Source organism: Euleptes europaea, chromosome 18, assembly GCF_029931775.1.
Source record: "Euleptes europaea isolate rEulEur1 chromosome 18, rEulEur1.hap1, whole genome shotgun sequence".
NCBI classification, from domain to species: Eukaryota; Metazoa; Chordata; class Lepidosauria; order Squamata; family Sphaerodactylidae; genus Euleptes; species Euleptes europaea.
This window is the reverse complement of record NC_079329.1, coordinates 1,384,704-1,402,995: the sequence shown is the minus strand read 5'-3', so window position 1 is coordinate 1,402,995 and position 18,292 is coordinate 1,384,704. Positions and strand designations below refer to the sequence as shown.

The 18,292-nt window shown below is 52.6% G+C and overlaps 1 protein-coding gene across 1 annotated transcript; it reads left to right on the top strand.

The window, feature by feature from the left end:
* The first annotated feature begins 576 nt into the window (after nucleotides 1-576).
* On the top strand, nucleotides 577-14,523 carry TNK1 (tyrosine kinase non receptor 1). The gene is made up of 13 exons (XM_056863615.1): nucleotides 577-739; nucleotides 2,124-2,197; nucleotides 2,599-2,787; nucleotides 3,933-4,085; nucleotides 4,568-4,836; nucleotides 5,509-5,635; nucleotides 6,683-6,829; nucleotides 8,187-8,281; nucleotides 9,942-10,142; nucleotides 12,053-12,126; nucleotides 12,239-12,591; nucleotides 13,549-13,644; nucleotides 14,401-14,523. Exons 1-13 carry the CDS (start codon nucleotides 577-579, stop codon nucleotides 14,521-14,523), a joined length of 2,064 nt encoding a protein of 687 aa, XP_056719593.1.
* Nucleotides 14,524-18,292: the final 3,769 nt, after the last annotated feature.

Here is an 18,292-nt window from a genome sequence, read left to right as displayed (position 1 = left end):
CAAATCTTGACCTCCCACTGCGTCTCCGTTGTGGAGAAAGGTAGGGTACAAATGGAGTGTATAAGTAAATGTAGCCCACCAGATGTCCCTGAGCAGCCCACCTCAGGACTTGAGGACAACTGCCACTCCCAAGGGACTGGTGTTCAGTGGTATACCTCCCCTGACCCTGGAGGGTCTGTTTCTGACATAGTCATAGGTCTAGACTGAAGCCAAAGGGCATCTAGTCTGACCCATCCTTCCACAAAGATCAGCCCACACAATCTGGGCCAGGCCGCAGGCAGAAAACGAGTCCCACCAGGAGAGGTGCTTGCAGACAACTTGTGCAAATGAGCCAAGCCACATATGGTGGGGAAAAACATTTAAAATAAAATAGAATTACTATCCCCAGGGTCAGGAGACTGGGGGCACCGTTTCCAGCCAGACTGGAGCTCAACCCAGAGGGTTTTTTTGGGGGGGGGGTGTCACTGAAGTATGGTTTGGGGCCATCCGTCTTGGGTCCATCTTGACATGGGTGCAAAAACTGTTTGGGTTGATCCTGTTCCCCATTTTACCTCTCCCTCTTCAAGAGATGCCCTCATGGCACCTGATGACGGCACGGAATGGTTGCTGCAGCTGCTGACGGAAATCCAGTTGGAACAATTTTACGGCAAGATCCGCAATGAACTCCACGTGACGCGTCCCGGCCATTTTGATTATGTCAGACCCACCGACCTTGACCGCATTGGCATGGGGCGCCCAGGTAGGGGTTGTTGGTTGAAATGGCATCGATGGGCAGAGCTAGGGACTCAATGGGCAGAGAGTGGCAGGTGTAACCAGGACAACTGCAGGATTTTTACACCTCAAGAACCCTTCAGAGTATGCCAAGGCATACCCAGCAACTGATCTTTTTGCCTACACAGTCAAGTTTCTAGGCCTTAGGAGCTTCTGAGAGACAAGATTTGATGAACGTGCAAACAGAGCCTGGTGTGACATTTCAGAGGTTGACTCAAGATGACTTCCTGTAGTCAAAAATAGGTGTTTCTTTATGTAACAACATAGCCCACCCCTTATCAAAGGCTGGTGGCAGTTAATGGTGCCAGTGTGGTGTGGTGGTTAAGAGCGGTGGTCTGGAGCAGTGGACTCTGATCTGGAGAACCTGGTTTGATTCCCCTCTCCTCCACATGAGTAGCGGAGGCTAATCTGGTGAACTGGATTTGTTTCCCCACTCCTACACACAAAGCCAGCTGGGTGACCGTGGGCAAGTCACAGCTCTGTTAAAGCTCTCTAAGCCCCACCTACCTCACAGGGTGTCTGTTGTGGGGAGGGGAAGGGAAGGTGATTGTAAGCCGGTTTGAGACTCCCTTAACTGGTAGAGAAAGTTGGCATATAAAAACCAACTTCTTCTTCTTTCCTTCTTTACACCCCCGCCCTGTTCCAGAAATGATGTGGAAGGTTTGTGCAATCTGCCACCTGAACAAAGGCAACATATTTATTTACAAAAGTGGAATCCTGAGTTTCTGAGCTTATAAGTGCCACCAAGGTGGCTAACAATTTAAAATGTAGATGAAATCACACACACCCCCCCAAAAAATACACATACATAATTAAAACAATTTAAAAACAGAGTTAAAATGCATACAAGACATAAAAGCAGCAATTAAAACTTTAGTTAGGAGGGAGGGATCGCTGAGGAAATGCCAAGCGAAACAACACCTATTGGCAGAAGGTGGCAACAGAGGGGACAGATGAGTCTCCCTGGGAAGAGAGTTCCAGAGTTTTGGTGCCATGACCAAGAAGGCCCTCTCCTGGGGTTAGAATCATAGAGTGGGAAGGGACCACCAGGGTCATCTAGTCCAACCCCCTGCACAATGCAGGGAATTCAAAACTACCTCCTCCCTCACACCCCCAGTGCCCCCTACTCCATGCCCAAAAGACAGCCAAGATGCCCTCCCTCTCATGATGTGCCTAAGGTCATAGAATCAGCAGAATCTCAGAAGGCAGGGCCCCCCAAAGCAGCGCCTCCAAAGATGGCCATAGTGGTCAGGCGGGTTCAGGTGTCCTCAGGGCCATCATGAAATTTGGTAAGAGAATTTTGGTCTAGTTCGAGTTATAATTTGGTTCCCTTTTTGAACCTTTTCTCTTAGGACAGAGACGGTTAGAAGATGCTCTAAAGCGCAGGAAGCCCCCAGGCCAGCGCCCGATGTCCTGGGTGTACAAGGTTGGTACTTTACCCTTCCCAGAAGAAAACACACCCACTCACAAAGAAGTGGGCAGTGATGCCACCGACGCAGGGGTCCCCAACCTTCAGGAGCCTCAGGCACCTTGGGGATTCGCACACAGCGTGGTTGGCACAGCCAATAAATGGCTGCCTCAGGAGGTGAAGCCAGTAACCAAATGGCTGCCACCGCTGACATATGATCAGCCATCACTTGCAGGGGAGGGGATGGGCATCGGTGCCATCTTGTCCCAAATAAGTCAGGCAGGGCTGGAGGGAGGGACGGTTAGGAAGGAGGGCTCTCGAGATGGTTTGCCTCTTCGGAGGTTGCAGGAGAGGCGAGGGTGCTTAGCGTAGCCGGAACTGCCATTGCCATGTTCTGCCCTTCTTATGTCCCCACAAAGATGTTCACCGGGGTGAAAAGTCCAGAGAGCGAAGAAGCCCCCGCCTCCCAGTCCTCCACCCCCCGCACGGACCCCGGCTCCCTCAAGTGCCTGATCAATGAGTGGGACTTGGTGCTGCGGGAACTCCTCGGGGATGGCTGCTTCGGAGTGGTGCACCGTGCCGAATGGAGCGCCCCAGGCGGCAGGACGGTGAGTTGCCTGTTGGGCTTACCGGCCGGTGTTTTGCCCAACCTTCTTGCTTGAGTGAGGGGCAACATCTCATCCGATCACTTGCTTTCCTCCCAGGGCAGGGGGGCACCCTGGACTGACTGCAGTCAGTGGGGAGGGGGCTCAGTCAACTGATGTTGTAGTTCTCATGTAGGATGGACCCCCCATTACCCTTTATAGTCATCCAGTGATCCTGGTAAATGGCTATTCGCTATGGTTGCTTAATGGAACCTCCACGTTCAGGAGCAATATATCTCTGAGTATCAGATCCCTGGAAAAAAAACAAGGAATGCTGGCGCCTCTGTGCACAGCTGGTATGGTTTGCAGAGGCATCTTGGCTCAGGGTTGCGAGCTCCGGGTTGGGAAATGTGTGGAGACTTGGTGCAGGAAGGGATTAGGGAGGGGAGGGAACTCAGCAGGGTGTAATGCCACAGAGTCCACCCTCCAAAGCGGCCATTTTCTCCAGGGGGACTGATCTCTGTGGTCTGGAGATCAGTTGTAATTCCGGGAGGACTCCAGGCCCCACCTGGAGGCTGGTCAACCCTAATCTGGCTGGTTGCCAAAAGGAAGCTGGCCTCAGCGCCCTGGCCTTGCTGAAGTTCTGATCCCCTTCTTTTCATACCCCCTTGTTCAGCCCCCCCCCAAACAGAGAGCTGGGGGGTTGTAATAACTTGAGTGTCAGACCAAGACCTGAAAGGGGAGATCCTAAGGTTGCCAACCTCCAGGTGGTGGCTGGAGATCTCCCACTATTACAACTACTCTCCAGGCGACAGAGATCAGTTTCCCCTGGAGAAAAAGGCCACATTGGAAGGTGGACTCCGTGGCATTGAAGCCCCTCCCCTCTCCAAACCCCGCCCTCCTCAGGCTCCACCCCCCTAAATCTTCAGGTATTTCCCAACCTGCAGCTGGCAACCCTCGGAGTTTCCCACTCAGCCTTGGAGCTCAGCGGGCGACCATGGGCCAGTCTCTGCCTAGCCTACCTTACAGGGCTGTCGAGGGAGCAAAACAGAGGAAGAAGGAGAGAGCCACGCGGGCCATTCTGAGTTCCTTGGAAGGCGGGTGGGATGAAATGGGACAAACTGCAAAATACCAGTGCTCACTCCTCCCCCCCCCCGACCTTTCCCCAGATACTGGTGGCAGTGAAGTCTCTGCGCTCTGATGTCTCGTCCGATCCGGCGGCCCTCATCGACTTCCTGAACGAGGTCAATGCCATGTGCTACCTGGATCACCCCAACCTCTTGCGCCTCCACGGGGTGGTGCTCACCCAGCCCCTCAAGATGGTACGCGGGGGGTGGGTGGGTGAGGAGAGGGTGACAGCCGAATGCCTGCGCTTTCCCGGGTGCTCAAAAGGAAGCTGAGTCCTAGGACACCTGGGTTCTCGGGGGAAGGTGCAGGAGGGACTCAGGACCAACGGGGCTGGCCTGAGGCAAGGCCAAAGGGACCCCTGGGCTTGAATCCCCACTTCCACCAGACCTTCGGCCTGTCACAAACTCTCAGCCTTGCCTACCTCCTAAGGTTGTTGTTGTGAGAAAGTGGAGGAGGGGAGAACGATGTTCTAAGCCATTTTGAATCCCAACTGTGGGAAGAAAAGCAGGATATAAATCAAGAAATGCAAATGCATGCAAATGCAGCATCCCTTCCAGCTATTGAATGAGGGAGGGGGATTCTCCTGTAAGGAAGAAGAGATTACAGGGGCCCAAATTCCTTCGGAATGGGTGGGATCTGGGATCAGGACCCCTTGTACACCCTCTCCTCCTCTCAGGTGACGGAGCTGGCCCCGCTGGGCTCACTCTACGACCGCCTCCGCCCACCCTTCCCCCTCCACCGGCTCTGGAGCTACAGCCTGCAGGTGGCCAAAGGCATGGCCTACCTGGAAGCCAAACTCTTCATCCACCGTGACCTGGCGGCGCGCAACATCCTCCTGGCCTCCGAGGAGCATGCCAAGATCGGCGACTTTGGACTCATGCGCCCGCTGTCCAGCAAGAGCGACCGCTACATCATGTCTGCCCACCGTCGCATCCCGTTTGCTTGGTAGGAGTCTGAAACCCAGCCCTCCTTTAACACCCCCCCTTGCATTGCGGAAGGGGAATTGGCAGTAAATCCCGCTGCAAATCATCCCATCTAGTGTGAACCCCGGTGACAGGGCCTGGAACGGACATGGCTGTTGCATGAGGAAAGGCCAGAGGTTTTGGCCTCTTGCGGGGGGGTGGCAGTATGTACTGAAGACTGAAAATGGTTTGCTTCGCATGTGCCGTCCCTTCATTCCTCCTTCTCGTGACTCCTGTACAGAAACCTCCAAATGTACCTTTCTCAAACCTCGGCTAAGATAGGTATTCCAAAACTCTTTTGCATTGTTCAACGTTAAAGTCTGACAAGGAGACTAAGGATGGGTTTCTGTTTGCAAGTCCTGGCTGGCGGCTGACCTCTTGAAAAACTCGTTTCGAGTAGCCGGCTGTCAGAGAATCTTTCACCCGTCTCCAGCAGCTCAGGTTTTGCAAAGTGTACTTTAATCAGGAGTCTGGTGTGAAAAGCATTGCAAGGATTTGATTGAGCAGCTAGGGGCTCGCAAGGTTTATTTTGCAGAGGGGCAGAGTTCTTGCAACCTGCTGTGCTTCTGCCAAGCACTGCCCTGCGGGGATTCGGGGCAGGGGAGCCCATGCTTTGCTTCGGAACCCTTGTCCTTACTCTGCCTCTCCTTCCCAGGTGCGCCCCGGAGAGCTTGCGCACAGGGGTCTTCACCAGCGCTTCTGACGTGTGGATGTTCGGGGTCACCATCTGGGAGATGTTCTCCTACTGCGAAGAGCCGTGGATGGGTTTCTCTGGGCGCCAGGTGAGGTGAAATTGGGACTCCTGCAGGTCACGACTTCCTGCTCTGTCCCTCCCCAGGCTCTTAGCTGGTGAATCTCATGTTTGGGTGAACATTCTGCTTCCGCTCAGCACTGCGACCTGGACAGTGCTGATTCCAATCTCATTCAGCCAGGTGAAGTCAGCTGGCAAAACCTTCCCAAGAGGAGAGAGGGGGAATAACAACACTGACCTGTTTTGCGGGGCTTTTGTAAGAATTGCTGAGCATTAGGCAGCACTTAATTCGTTGGCCTTAACCCTGGGAATTTATGCCCTAATTACATTCCAGTCGGGCTCCCCTCGTGGGGTCTCCAGAAGTGCCGTTTTAATATCTCCAAGCCCCTTTCAGCATTCAAAGTCTTTCATAGAGATGAATCCTTTCAATAGTCTGGTAAAGCAGACCAGTACAGTTATCCCCAGATTGCAGACTGGGGAGGCAGAGAGAGCGAGGAAGAGGAGTTCACAGCAGAGGCCAGGTTTGATCCGAAGACCTCCGAAAGAGGAGGAGGCATTTGAGAGCTGAAGGGGAGCTTTAGGCCACCGCTGCAGAATTCAGACTTCCAGCGTTCCTTGGTGTCAAAAAACCTCCATGCAAGAGGGAAAGCTGCACAGTTTTGCTCCCTCTCTGTGCTTGCCTGCTGGTTTTCTGCTTCCAGGGAGGTTTTCACATAGGGGAGCAGTGAGCGACCAGGCAAGATGTGGCTTTCTCAACAGCACCACTGAAACTCTGGAACTTGCTGCCTCAGGAAGTTCACCTTGTTCCTTCTCTGCCAACGTTCTGCTAACAGGCCAAGAGGTTGCTTTTCAAGCCAGACTTGCGTGGCTTTTTGCTTCACCTGTCTCTGATTTTTTTTTAAACTCCCATTCTCTGTGGCTTCTTGTCTGTGGATGTTGCAGGTTTTATTTGGATTTTAATGGGTGTTAATTGACTGCAATTTGTTGATTTAGTGATTTTTGCACAAACAAGACATGGGAGTAAGTATTTACTTAAACACTGAGCAACAACAGCCTTCCTCCCCCCCTTCACCTACAGATCATGCTCAAGGTAGACAGAGAGGGGGGGCGACTGGAACGCCCGGATGATTGCCCCCGGGGCATCTATGCCCTGGCACTGAAATGCTGGGCCCACAGCCCCGAGGAGCGGCCCCGTTTCCGGGAGATCATCAACTTGTTACAAGAGGTGAGAGCGATGACGGAAAATGCCGGTGCAGGGGATGACCACGGCATGGAAAACATCTTGTGTTCTGCATCCTGTTCAGGATTATGCTATGTTTCAGAATTCGCACTGGGGTGCAAAACTGAGTTTACCTGGTCTGGAGATTTGGGGGCAGAGGCATGGGAAGGGCAAGATTTAGGGGAGGAGCGGGATGTCAGCGAGGTATAATGCCACAGAGTCCGCCCTCCAAAGCAGCTGTTTTTAGTGGCGGACTGGGTCTAAAAGTATTGGTTGCCAGGAGACAAAGGGGGCCCCACCCACAACTATAAGGCCATCATTTAATTTTTATAAGAAATAAATAAATAAATAATACATAAGTGGAAAAAAGGTACAATTATTTTTGTTGCGAAATAAATATATTTTTAGTAATTACACTGTACATATATTGTACATATTACTGACAGTATACAGTAGATACTAAATGTAAATACAGATTGTTATAATTGAATTTTTAAATTATTATTTTTAATTTTTAAATAAATACTTTTAAATAAATTGATTATATTTTCAAGCTACTAAATGGTCATTAACATTTTAAATATATTGTCTAATGTTTAAGGGGGGGCATGTCATCAGGGGCCCATAGGACCCACTTGCCATCGGGCAAGCTGACACCCTGGCCACTGGCTGTTTTCTTCAGGGGAACCGATCCCTGTCTTCTGGAGATCAGTTGTAATTCCAGGAGATCTCCAAACCCCACCTGGAGGCTAGCACCCCTAGGGCCTCCACTTTCTGAGTGGGGTGAGTGGCTAGACGCAGCGGGGTCTTTTCTGCACCGGCACCTCAACTTTGGAATGTGATCCCCTGAGGCTGACCCTGTCCAGGTTTCAGCACTGAGTAAAAATGTTTCGCTTCAGCCCAACTTTTTTGCTGGCCCACCTTGCTAAACTGTTTTTTGTTTTGTTTTCCTGAATCTACGGTTGGTCTGATTCTTTTTAAGGTGCCAGCTTTTTAAGACTGCTCGTCTAAGTCTCTCAGTGGCTCAAAAGGGATGGACATTCAAATTTCAACCAAATTCATGTATCAGCGATTGTATATTTTGCAAAGCGAAATTTCCATTTTCATCCCTCTTTGTGTTGCTTTGAGGGGCAGCTTGTTCCCCCAGCTGAGTAATAAATATACACTCCAGAAAACAAACACAATTGAAATAGAGAAGAACTGGAATATTGGAGGGGGGGGGGGGTTGTCCAATGTCACTCTTGTGCATTGAGGAAGTTTTGGCCCAAACCCAAAATCTGGTGTGTGTCTCCTCTGTTGAGTGCCACCTCTTAGGGAGAGCCTCATTCTCAGCCTGACCTACCCCCCGCCCTTCTCATCCCAGCTCCGTCCCAAGGAAGTGAAGGCTGCCCAGAGCTTGCATGAGCCAGGATGGCTGCACCTGGAGCTAAATGACACCATCACGGTGATTGACAGCAGGTGAGTCAGGACCCAAGGCAGTTCCAAAGAGGGAGGAGGGGTCTCCTAAGCCAAAGTGGCTCTGCAAAGGCCTCAGCCAGTCTCAGCCGGGGGCCGTTCTCTGGCTTAGCCATGCAGGGATGCTGCCTGGGTGGGGGGCTTGGCTGCCAGTGGGGCAGGGCCTGACAGGCTGGCCTCCCCTCCTGGGACCCGGGAGGCAACAAGTCGACCTTGTGGGAGTGCTTTGGATGGGTCCATCTCATGGAGATGAGTCCCGCATCTCCCTCCTGGCATCCTGGTCTGGCTCCCTGTCGCTCCTTTCAAGTTCCTAGTCCTCAGCCTTTTTGATTCCCCACGCCTCCACATGAGCAGCGGCGGCTAATCTGGTGAATTGGATTTGTTTCCCCACTCCTACACACGAAGCCAGCTGGGTGACCTTGGGCTAGTCACAGCTCTCTCAGCCCCACCTACCTCACAGGGTGTCTGTTGTAGAGAGGGGAAGGGAAGGTGATTGTAAGCCATTTTGATTCTCCCTTAAGTGGCAGAGAAAGTCGGCATATTAAAAACCAACTCTTCTTCTTCTTCTCCATCTTGTCCTTCCCCTCCCTTCAGACTAAGCTACTGTCAGTCCCTTCGATCCCCCGCCCTCACTTTCTTTCTACACATTTGTCATGTCATTTATATAGCAAAGCACCACATAAGTGATATTTGACAGATATATATTCATTAGAGCTTCAAGCCCTAACCTGGATGGCCCAGGCTAGCCCCATTTCATCAGATCTCAGCAGCTAAGCAGGGTTGACTCTGGTCACTATTTGAATGAGAGACCACGGAGGGAGTCCAGGGTCACTATGCAGAGGCAGGCCGATGGCAAAACACCTCTGTGTGTCTCTTGCCTTGAAGACCCTATGGGGTCACCACAAGTTTGCTGCAACTTTCCACCACCACCAGAGCTTCACCATTTGGACAGGTGGCAACGGGGAGAGAGGGTTTCTAAGGGGGCTTCTCATTTATGGACTGTCTGCCCTGCATAGATTTAGGCGGTGCCACTGTTTTACTTTTTGAGGCACCAGATTTTACTGTTTAACTGTTGTTTTTCTTTTTGGGGCACCAGGTTTCAGACCTGATTTCCCCCCCCCCCCCCGTATTGTGTTGGCTTCAACTACCAGTTGGTCTTTTTGCTTAGCTGCCGGTGCTTGTGTTGTGTTGTTTTACTTTTAAGTTTAATTTATGCTTTGTGTCACTATTTTTATTTATTTGCAAGTCGCTTGTCAGAGGTTTCATATAATTTTAAAACGCAGGAGATGTATATGTTTATATTTCTCTGTCTCTCTCTGTCTCTGTCTCTCTCTATATATATATTTAAGTTTGTTTCTGTTGCATCGTTCATGTACGGGGCACTTTTACAGAATAAAATAATAAGCAAATTGGAAACAGGGCAGCGCCTGGCCCCGTGGAACCTACAGTCTAAATTCTGACAGGGTCAGGTTTTGCTTTGGCTTGGGGCAATCATTTATTTATCATTTTAATTCTTGCATGCTGTTGGTGAGCACAAAGTTGGGCTCCTAAAGCAGCCAAGGGGGAGGGTGACCATTCTCTTTTGGAGTCTTGGGGGGCGTGGCAAAGGTATGCACTGGGGCTCTCTCTCTCACACACCCCACCCTTCTGCCCTCTTTTCCAGCCCCGATTCTTCCAGCTGGCGCGGACAGAACAAGCGGACACTCAGAGTTGGCATCTTCCCGTCGTCCATTGTGGTGCCGGAAGAAACAGCGCCCCCTGCTGGGACCCCTCTCATTAGCCTCCCCCTGCGAAGTTCCTTTCTTCACCTGGCTCATTGGGACGTGGAACCTGACCGGAGCTGGGGGGCGCCAGACCGGATAGAGTATGTGAGGGGGGTTGGCTGAGTCCACTCTTGCTTGATGAACCCCCAAGTGTCAGCCCAGGGCTAGTTCTGAGACCAGGCACCTGGAGGATCATAGAATCATAGAGTGGGAAGGGACCACCAGGGTCATCTAGTCCAACCCCCTGCACAGTGTAGGAATTTTACAACTACCTCCCCCACACACACCCAGTGACCCCCACTCCATGCCCAGATGATGGCCAAGATGCCCTCCCTCTCATGAACTGCCTGAGGTCATAGAATCAGCATTGCTGACAGATGGCCATCTAGCCTCTGCTTAAAAACCTCCAGGGAAGGAGAGCTCACCACCTCCCGAGGAAGCCTGTTCCACTGAGGAACCGCTCTGTTAGAAAATTCTTCCTAATGTCTAGATGGAAACTCTTTGGATTTAATTTCAACCCGTTGGTTCTGGTCCGACCTTCTGGGGCAACAGAGAACAACTCAGCCCCATTTTCTCTGTGACAGCCCTTCAAGTACTTGAAGATGGTTATCATATCCCCTCTCAGTCTTCTCCTCTTCAGGCTAAACAGGAGGGGGCAGGTGCCGCACAGTACAACTTGCTCTAGGGTTGCCAAGTCTGGGTTGGGAAATTCCTGGAAATTTGTGTGGGGGGGTGGAGCCTGGGGAGGATGTGGTTTGGGAGGGGAGGGGCCTGACTGGGGTGTAATGCCACAGAATCCAGCCTCCAAAGCATCCATTTGCTGCAGGTAAACTGATCTCTGTCGTCTGGAGATCACTTGTAATTCTGGGAGATCGCCAGGTCCCACCTGGAGGTTGGCAACCCTAACTCACTCCTGGGCACTGGTTGAGCAGGTGTTGGGCACCACCACTTGGCACTGTGCTGGGACTGAAACTGAGCTGAGCCCCTGCAGAATTGGCACAGAAAGTCTAGTTGGAACCAGCCAAGTTTATTTATATACTTCCTTTACACCCTACCTTTCTCCCCAGTGGGAAGATTACATAATCCAAGGAGGATTACATAATTCTCCTCTCCTCCATTTTAGCCTCACAATAACCCTGTGAGGTAGGCAAGTCTGAGAGCATACGAATGGGACAAGGTCACCCAACAAGCTTCCATGGCATGAGTGGGGATTCGAACTAGGGTCTTCCAGATCCTAGGTCAACACTCAAGCAGGATGGGGAAAATATCTTCAACCAGCCACATGTATGTGTGAAGGGCTGCACATGGGATTGTAGTGTGCTCCCATCTAAGGGTCAGTTTTGACATTGCTCTCCTCCCATACACTCAGCACAATCCTTCTGTGCTTCGGCAAACATGGCTAACACAAGCCCTAGCTGTTGGCAGCCAATGACATTGGGCCATGCAAAGGCCCCATAATAGACAGGATTGTGATTGGAAGGCAGCAGAGGATTGCTACTGGCTGCTAGGGCTGACCAAGGACCACTGCGCTGGTAGCAAGCAATGTCATAAGAACATAAGAAAAGCCATGCTGGATCAGACCAAGGCCCATCAAGTCCAGCAGACTGTTCACACAGTGGCCAACCAGGTGCCTCTAGGAAGCCCACAAACAAGACGACTGCAGCAGCACCTGTGTGCCACAGCACCTAAGATAGTAGGCACGCTCCTCTGATCCTGGAGAGAATAGGTATGCGTCATGACTAGTATCTATTTTGACTAGTAGCCACGGATAGCCCTCTCCTCCATGAACATGTCCACTCCCCTCTTAAAGCCTTCCAAGTTGGCAACCATCACCACATCCTGGGGCAGGGAGTTCCACAATAACTGTGCACTGTGTGAAGAAATACTTCCTTTTATCAGTTTTGAATCTCTCTCCCTATAGTTTCAGCCGATGACCCCATGTTCTAGTATTATGAGAGAGGGAGAAAAGCTTCCTCCTGTCATTAATGAAGGGCTGTGTTTGCTACTCTAGGAAGAAACCGAAAGCCCCAGGGGGAAGCCCAGGTCCGATGCGATCTGGGGCTCAGCAGCTCTTGCGCTTGACACGTGAGTTTCTTCTTGATCAGCCCCCCTGCCCAAAGACAGAGAGGGGATTTAGGAGTCTGGGTCCTCTTTCCAGAACAGGCACTCACACCCTTGCTGTGTCTTTCTCCTTCAGGCCTCTCCAAAAGTTTGGAGTCCATTTCTGAATTCAGCATTCTTCGTGACAAGCCTCGGATCCCTCTCTTCAAGCCAGACAACCCCCCTGCCGTCTCCCGTCGGCGTTTCAGCGATCTTCCAGGCCCTTTTCCGTCAGCCCAGTCCCCTGAGCATCGAGCGCCCAAGCCGGCCACCCGCTTCCCTAATCCAGCCCTCCCTTCCTGGGCCCTTCCCAAACCTGACTGTCCTCTGGGGGCCAGGGAGAAGGAGCCGCGACCTCTCCGGACAGCACCCAAAGGAGCTGCGGGGCCATCCTCAGGGCCCGGTGGCGGGCAACGACCGACCACTGACGTCGAGAAGAAAATCAAGGAGGTGAGGATGCCCATCAGCTTGGGAGAGCCCCAGGCATGGAGGGGTTAGAAAATGTGCCCTTTCACTTATTGGGAAAGTTCCAGAGGGGCAGATGCTCTCCTGGAGGGCTGACAGAAGCCAGCAGCAAACTGAAATGTTTTCCTCTGCCCCCTACGGCTGCCATTTTCCCTGCCCACCACAGAAGGGCTTTATAAATATTTGTAAGCCAAAAGATTGTTTTATGCCACAGCAATTTTTTGCAACAATGCGCTAGTTCTCAGTGTTTTTAAAGGCTCTAGCCCTTTTTGTTGCTAAGTTATCAAGGGAAATGTGCAGCCTGCTGTAGAGTGACATAATGTTACTGTAGTGTCGAAATTTAGCAGTTCCTGATTTTTTTAAATTGAAAAGTATGTGTAGGGGGGGAGGCAGCCATGGGGGGGCGAGGTAAGGAAAATGGCACAATATGGGCAGGAACAGCAAAGCCGTATACCGGCTCAACCACATGGCATCAAAAGGTACTTTTCTGTCAAAGATAGTATCAAACCAGGTTTAGGAAAGATGAACCTCATACCCATGAAGCGGCCTTCTTCGGAGTCAGACGCCTATCAAGATTAGGATTGTCTACTTTGACTGGCAGCAGCTCTCCTGGGTGTCAGGCAGAAGTCTTCTACATCCCCTATTACCTGTTCCTCTTCACTGGAGATGCTGCTGGGGATTGAACCTGGGCAAAGGAAAATTACCAGGTTCAAGGTTCTAGGAACCACCCCTGCTGCCGCTCTCTCTCTCTCTCTCTCTCTCTCTGCCTAACCTACCTCGCAAGGCTGTTATACATCCCCTCCCTGTTCTCCCTGGACACAGAGCATGGTAGCACGCATAGACAGATGGGCCTCATTTGCAGAGGACGACAGGTCCAGAAAAGGTGGGTCTAGACTGTTGGCCTCTTCTGACCGCTCCCCATCTTGGCTCCCCGCCCCCCAGGTACAAGAACGGGTTCACGGAGTGACGACGGAGGAATGTCGCGAAGCCCTGAGGCTGCACAGCTGGGACCCTCAGAAAGCCGCCCAGATGCTGAAGGTACCGGCCCAGTTTGCTGATAATCTACCTGACCCCTTGCTCTGCCCTTCGTGCCTTGAAAGCATCCCACCAAGAGCTGGCTTGATGCTCCACTACCTAATTTAAATTGGGGGAGGCGATGGAATCATTTGGTGGTGACCTTTCCCATGCAGAACGGGGGCTCACCCGTCCCTGGGATTTTTGCACATCTCCACTCTACACTCATAGAATCATAGAGTTGGAAAGGGCCACCAGGGTCATCTAGTCCAACCCCCTGCACAATGCAGGAAATTCACAACTATCTCCCCCACCCCTAGTGACCCCTACTCCATGCCCAGAAGATGGCCAAGATGGCCTTCCTCTCATGAACTGCCTAAGGTTATAGAATCAGCATTGCTGACAGATGGCCATCTAGCCTCTGCTTCAAAACCTCCAGGGAAGGAGCGCTCACCACCTCCCGAGGAAGACTCGTTCCACTGAGGAACTGCTTGGTTAGAAAGTTCTTCCTAATGTCTAGCCGGAAACCCTTGTGATTTAATTTCAACCCGTTGGTTCTGGTCCGAGCTTCTGGGGCAACAGAAAACAACTCGGCACCATCCTCTATCTGACGGCCCTTCAAGTACTTGAAGATGGTTATCATGTCCCCTCTCAGTCTTCTCTTCAGGCTAAACATACCCAGCTCCTTCAACCTTTCCTTATAGGACTCCCAGGGTTATTCTCTCCCTCCCCCCAGCAGTGGCAATTATTTGACCCCCTCCTTCCTCCCTCTCTGTCCAGGTGGACCAGCTCTTCCACATCGGCTCCCACTCCCGGGAGGAGTGCCGGCGGATCTTGGAGCGGCACCGCTGGAACCTGGCCATGGCCTCCCGCTACGTGCTCAGCAGGGGCCTGCGGGCCTGAGCCCAGGCTGGACGGGACCGCAGGGGGCTCTGCCTCTGCTTCTTCCAAGCAGCCTCCGGCTCTGTTGCAGGGGAGGGCCCACCACCTCCTGCAGGAGGAGACCCAGGCGTCCTGGCTCCTCCCTTCCCTCCCCATGGGTCTTGCCTCCCTGGTCCTGCAGCCTATAAAAGAGCAATTGCCTGGAGCTCAGAGATGGTAAAGCCAAACAAGATTGACTGCCTGAGATTTCCAGTGCGCACCCAAAAGCCCTTCACCAGGCTCTTGCCCAGCTCTCGCTCATTTCTTGGGGCAGCCGGGGAGATCATGCCTCCCGTGTAAATGAACACCTATGCGCATGTGCCCACAGGCATGCACAGAATCTCCTCTGCTGCTCTCCAAGGGGCAGCTTGGCAACGGCTGCTTTAAAGCCAGCGATGCCCTGGGCAGGCCAAAGACATTTGGCGAACAAAAAGCAAGGGGCACCCGTTTTATCCTTCTGCGGTGCCAGCGGATGAGGCTACGTGCTGAGTGCCAGAAGAGCTTGACTTGGCCTGCAGAGGCCCCAGCCCAGGAGGGAATGCTCGCCCCCTGCAGTGTAGGGACTCCCTTCCCCTAAGGAAGCAGCCCGGATTTTGGAAGCAGCCCGGATTTTGGCTTCCAACTGTGGTTTGGGCTCCTTAGGGATCGCTCCACCATTCCAAACAACGTTCCTCCAGATGGAGAAGAGAGCAGGTCAAGGGAGGCCCTGCCTGAAGCGGAAGCAGCCCTGATTCCCCACTCACAGCGAGGACTAACACAAAGGGCGATGGACAACGGACATCAGGGGCTCAAGGACAGTAACGCCATGTGCGTGTTGAGGTCCATGTGTGGGGGCAACTTCTGTAAATACGCCATAAGTAGGTGAACAAATATGGTGCCTCTCTGTAAATATCCTTTGGCTGCAGGTGTGTTCATTTGACAAAAAAGAAAAACCCGCTGCATTGTGCCTCTATGTGCCTAGGTGCTTGTTCAGCTGCTGGGTGTGGAAATGCTTTGCATGGGGGGAGGGGAGGGGGCCTGTAACATCCTCGCAGCTGTGGAAGGCTCCTAACTGTGTTTGCCCAGTGGCTGAGGCCTCCCAGGAGAGCCCCGGCCAATACGGTGTCTGTTGTGTCCCCAGCCCTGCCGAGCAAGCGGCAAGCAACACACCAGCGGGGAAGGTGGGGGGCCCAGGGTGGTGGGGCCTGCTCTGATCAAACAGTTGCTTCCAGGCACACACACCCTCCCACTGTCCTGGTCCTCTTTCATTGTCTTATGCTTTGATTTCCTGAACACATGAAGCTGCCTTCTACTGAATCAGACCCTCAGTCCATCAGAGTCAGTATTGTCTACTCAGACCGGCAGCGGCTCTCCAGGGTCTCAGGCAGAGGTCTTTCCCATCACCTCCTCACCTAGTCCCTTTAACTGGAGATACCGGGGATTGAACTTGGGACCTTCTGCATTCTAAGCAGATGCTCGACCACTGAGCCACGGTCCCTTCCTGTTCTCTAAAGCTGCTGAAGGCCCTGCTTAACGGGCCCCGTCCCAAAATGGGTATCTGAGCAGGGTCCTCAGTTTGGGAAATCCCCCATGAGGAAGGGACTGAGAGGGTGAGCCAAGCCTCGACAAACCAAGAAGAGACGAGATACCAAATTCTAGCTATGTTTATTCTTTGGTATGCCTCAGAGGAACAGACTGCTTGTCCAAGGAGGAGCTTTCCCCTCCTGCACCCCCGGCTTCCATTTGTCTTGATCTGCCACCAGCTGGCTGAACGACATGCCTGTCTGGTCAATAAGGCCTGTTCTGGTCGGCTGAGGCAGCTCGCTCCTCTTGCGGCAGCCTGGCGCGCCCCCTCCCAAGCCAACCATCCCTCCCTCTGAGCCAGCCTGGCTTCGGCACCCGCAAGCAGATTCCGTCACGCCGGGGGTCTCCAGTCCGCCTGTCCTCCGTCACATCCTGCAACCATCCCGAGGCTGACCTTCGTCCAGAAAGTCTTAAAATCTCTCAGTTCCAACTTCTCCACTTTCAGGGAGACTCTAGAAGACCCCTCCCTCCTGCTCTAGCGCCATCCTCTAAGAAATGGCATAACACTAGGTATAAACACTTAAATATATAAAATATACAGAACATAATAATTATGCAAGCATCTGGTTGCCTTGGCAGGGGAGGGCGGCCTGCTCTACTGCAAACACCCCCCCAGACCTGACATGAAGGCCCCCCCCCCAAAGCTCCCTCAAGTATACAGAAGAGGAAGCCATGCCCAAGTTCAGTGGTTAAGGCAATGTGGCACGGAGGGCCGGCGGAAAAGCCGCAAGGCCCCGCCTTTACCGAGATCCACAAGACATGAAGATGGGATGAGCCCCTAGTTCTGAGGGTGCAGACACACACACACACACACACACACACACGAGCTTGCCTCACCAACTCTCACGCATTAACCCTGCTCAGCTTCTGCCAAGCCCAGAAAATGGAAGCAACCGAAGCAAGATGCACAAACTGCACGCTCCAGACTGCAAGAGGAGGATCACATGCTAGAATAGCACCCGGCCTAGGTTATTTAAAAACTCCCCACAAGTAAAACAAAAAACCAGCACAGAGTGGTAACAGAAACTCTCCCTGCAGGGCTAGCTTTCCTGTTGCATGGAGCTCGGCATGCAAAGGAGCATATAAAGGATGGGATGCGCCACCTGGAGCCTCAAATGGTGGGATCCGTTCTGCCTTCTCTGCTCTTGGCTATCTCACTTCCTTTTTTGGGTGAAGCCAGCTGTAGGTCGGTGGGATTCTCTCTCCTTCGGCCTTACGCCCAGTCACCCTCTAACACATTCTGCATTACCCCATAAGGTTCCAAGACATCTATATGGCGCGCTCCAAGATCTTGGCTGTGTTTCTGCTTTGTCAGCAAATAAGGCTAAGGCACAAGCCCAGCCCCACAGTGGACTTCTGTGTTTCCAAAGGCTCCCTTGCCCTTTTCCTCTTGGAAACTTACAGCCACCAGGCCCTGTTCTCTGGCTCCGTCACAACAGCTGCTTAGGGCAGAACCATGTGGTGGGGGTGGGCGAGCCAGCGGGGTTCCTCTCGCCTCTGGCCATCTGCTCAGACTCCACTTGCCCCTTGTAGCACAGGCCAGAGCAGCACGGCGCCATGAGAGACCAGGTCTTCCGGCCGGGCATTGACCACAGACTCGATGTGCAGAATACTGATTCACACAAGCACTGCATCACTGCGGCTCCAACCCCAGGGAAAGGCAGAGGCCGCCCTGGCAGCAGACAAGGCGACGAAGCAGCCGCAGGACTCCTGGGGCGAGAGAAGATGGAGCTCCTCTGTGGATCCGATCCACTGGGAAGTTCTCCTCCACAAGATCCGTGGAAGTGACAGGGATTCATGCGGGGAGTGCAAATGCTCCTCGCAACAGGGATTGTGTAGCAGAACCTCCCGGTGGTTCCGGACCCAGCATTCAGTCTTGGATGGACGGCACCACTTCCAGAACCGTTCCTTGCCCGCTCCCTTGCTTTCGCTAGAGTAGCAACGATCTAAAGGCAAGTTGCTACTGAATGGACCCCGGGCAGGTTTCCAAGTAGACCTCACACCCAGTTCTGCTCCTTTGAATCCACACACAGAAAGACCAGCAGGAGGAGAGACACACAGAGACAGAATTATCTACACAAACACACAAGATGGGGACAGTGCCCTGCCACTCTGACACACGAGCCAACACCACTCTCCCCTTTTAACAACTGGAGTGAGGCTCATCTGGGTTGGGGTGGGGGGATTC

What these genes read in the sequence shown, in the direction of transcription:
- TNK1 (XM_056863615.1), top strand. Translation starts at nt 577, where the DNA reads ATGGCACCTGATGACGGCACGGAATGGTTGCTGCAGCTGCTGACGGAA. An exon ending in TCACCCAGCCCCTCAAGATG is followed by an intron (nt 4,086 to 4,567) that starts GTACGCGGGGGG and finishes TCCTCCTCTCAG; the next exon opens with GTGACGGAGCTGGCCCCGCT. An exon ending in TCGAGAAGAAAATCAAGGAG is followed by an intron (nt 12,592 to 13,548) that starts GTGAGGATGCCC and finishes CCCGCCCCCCAG; the next exon opens with GTACAAGAACGGGTTCACGG.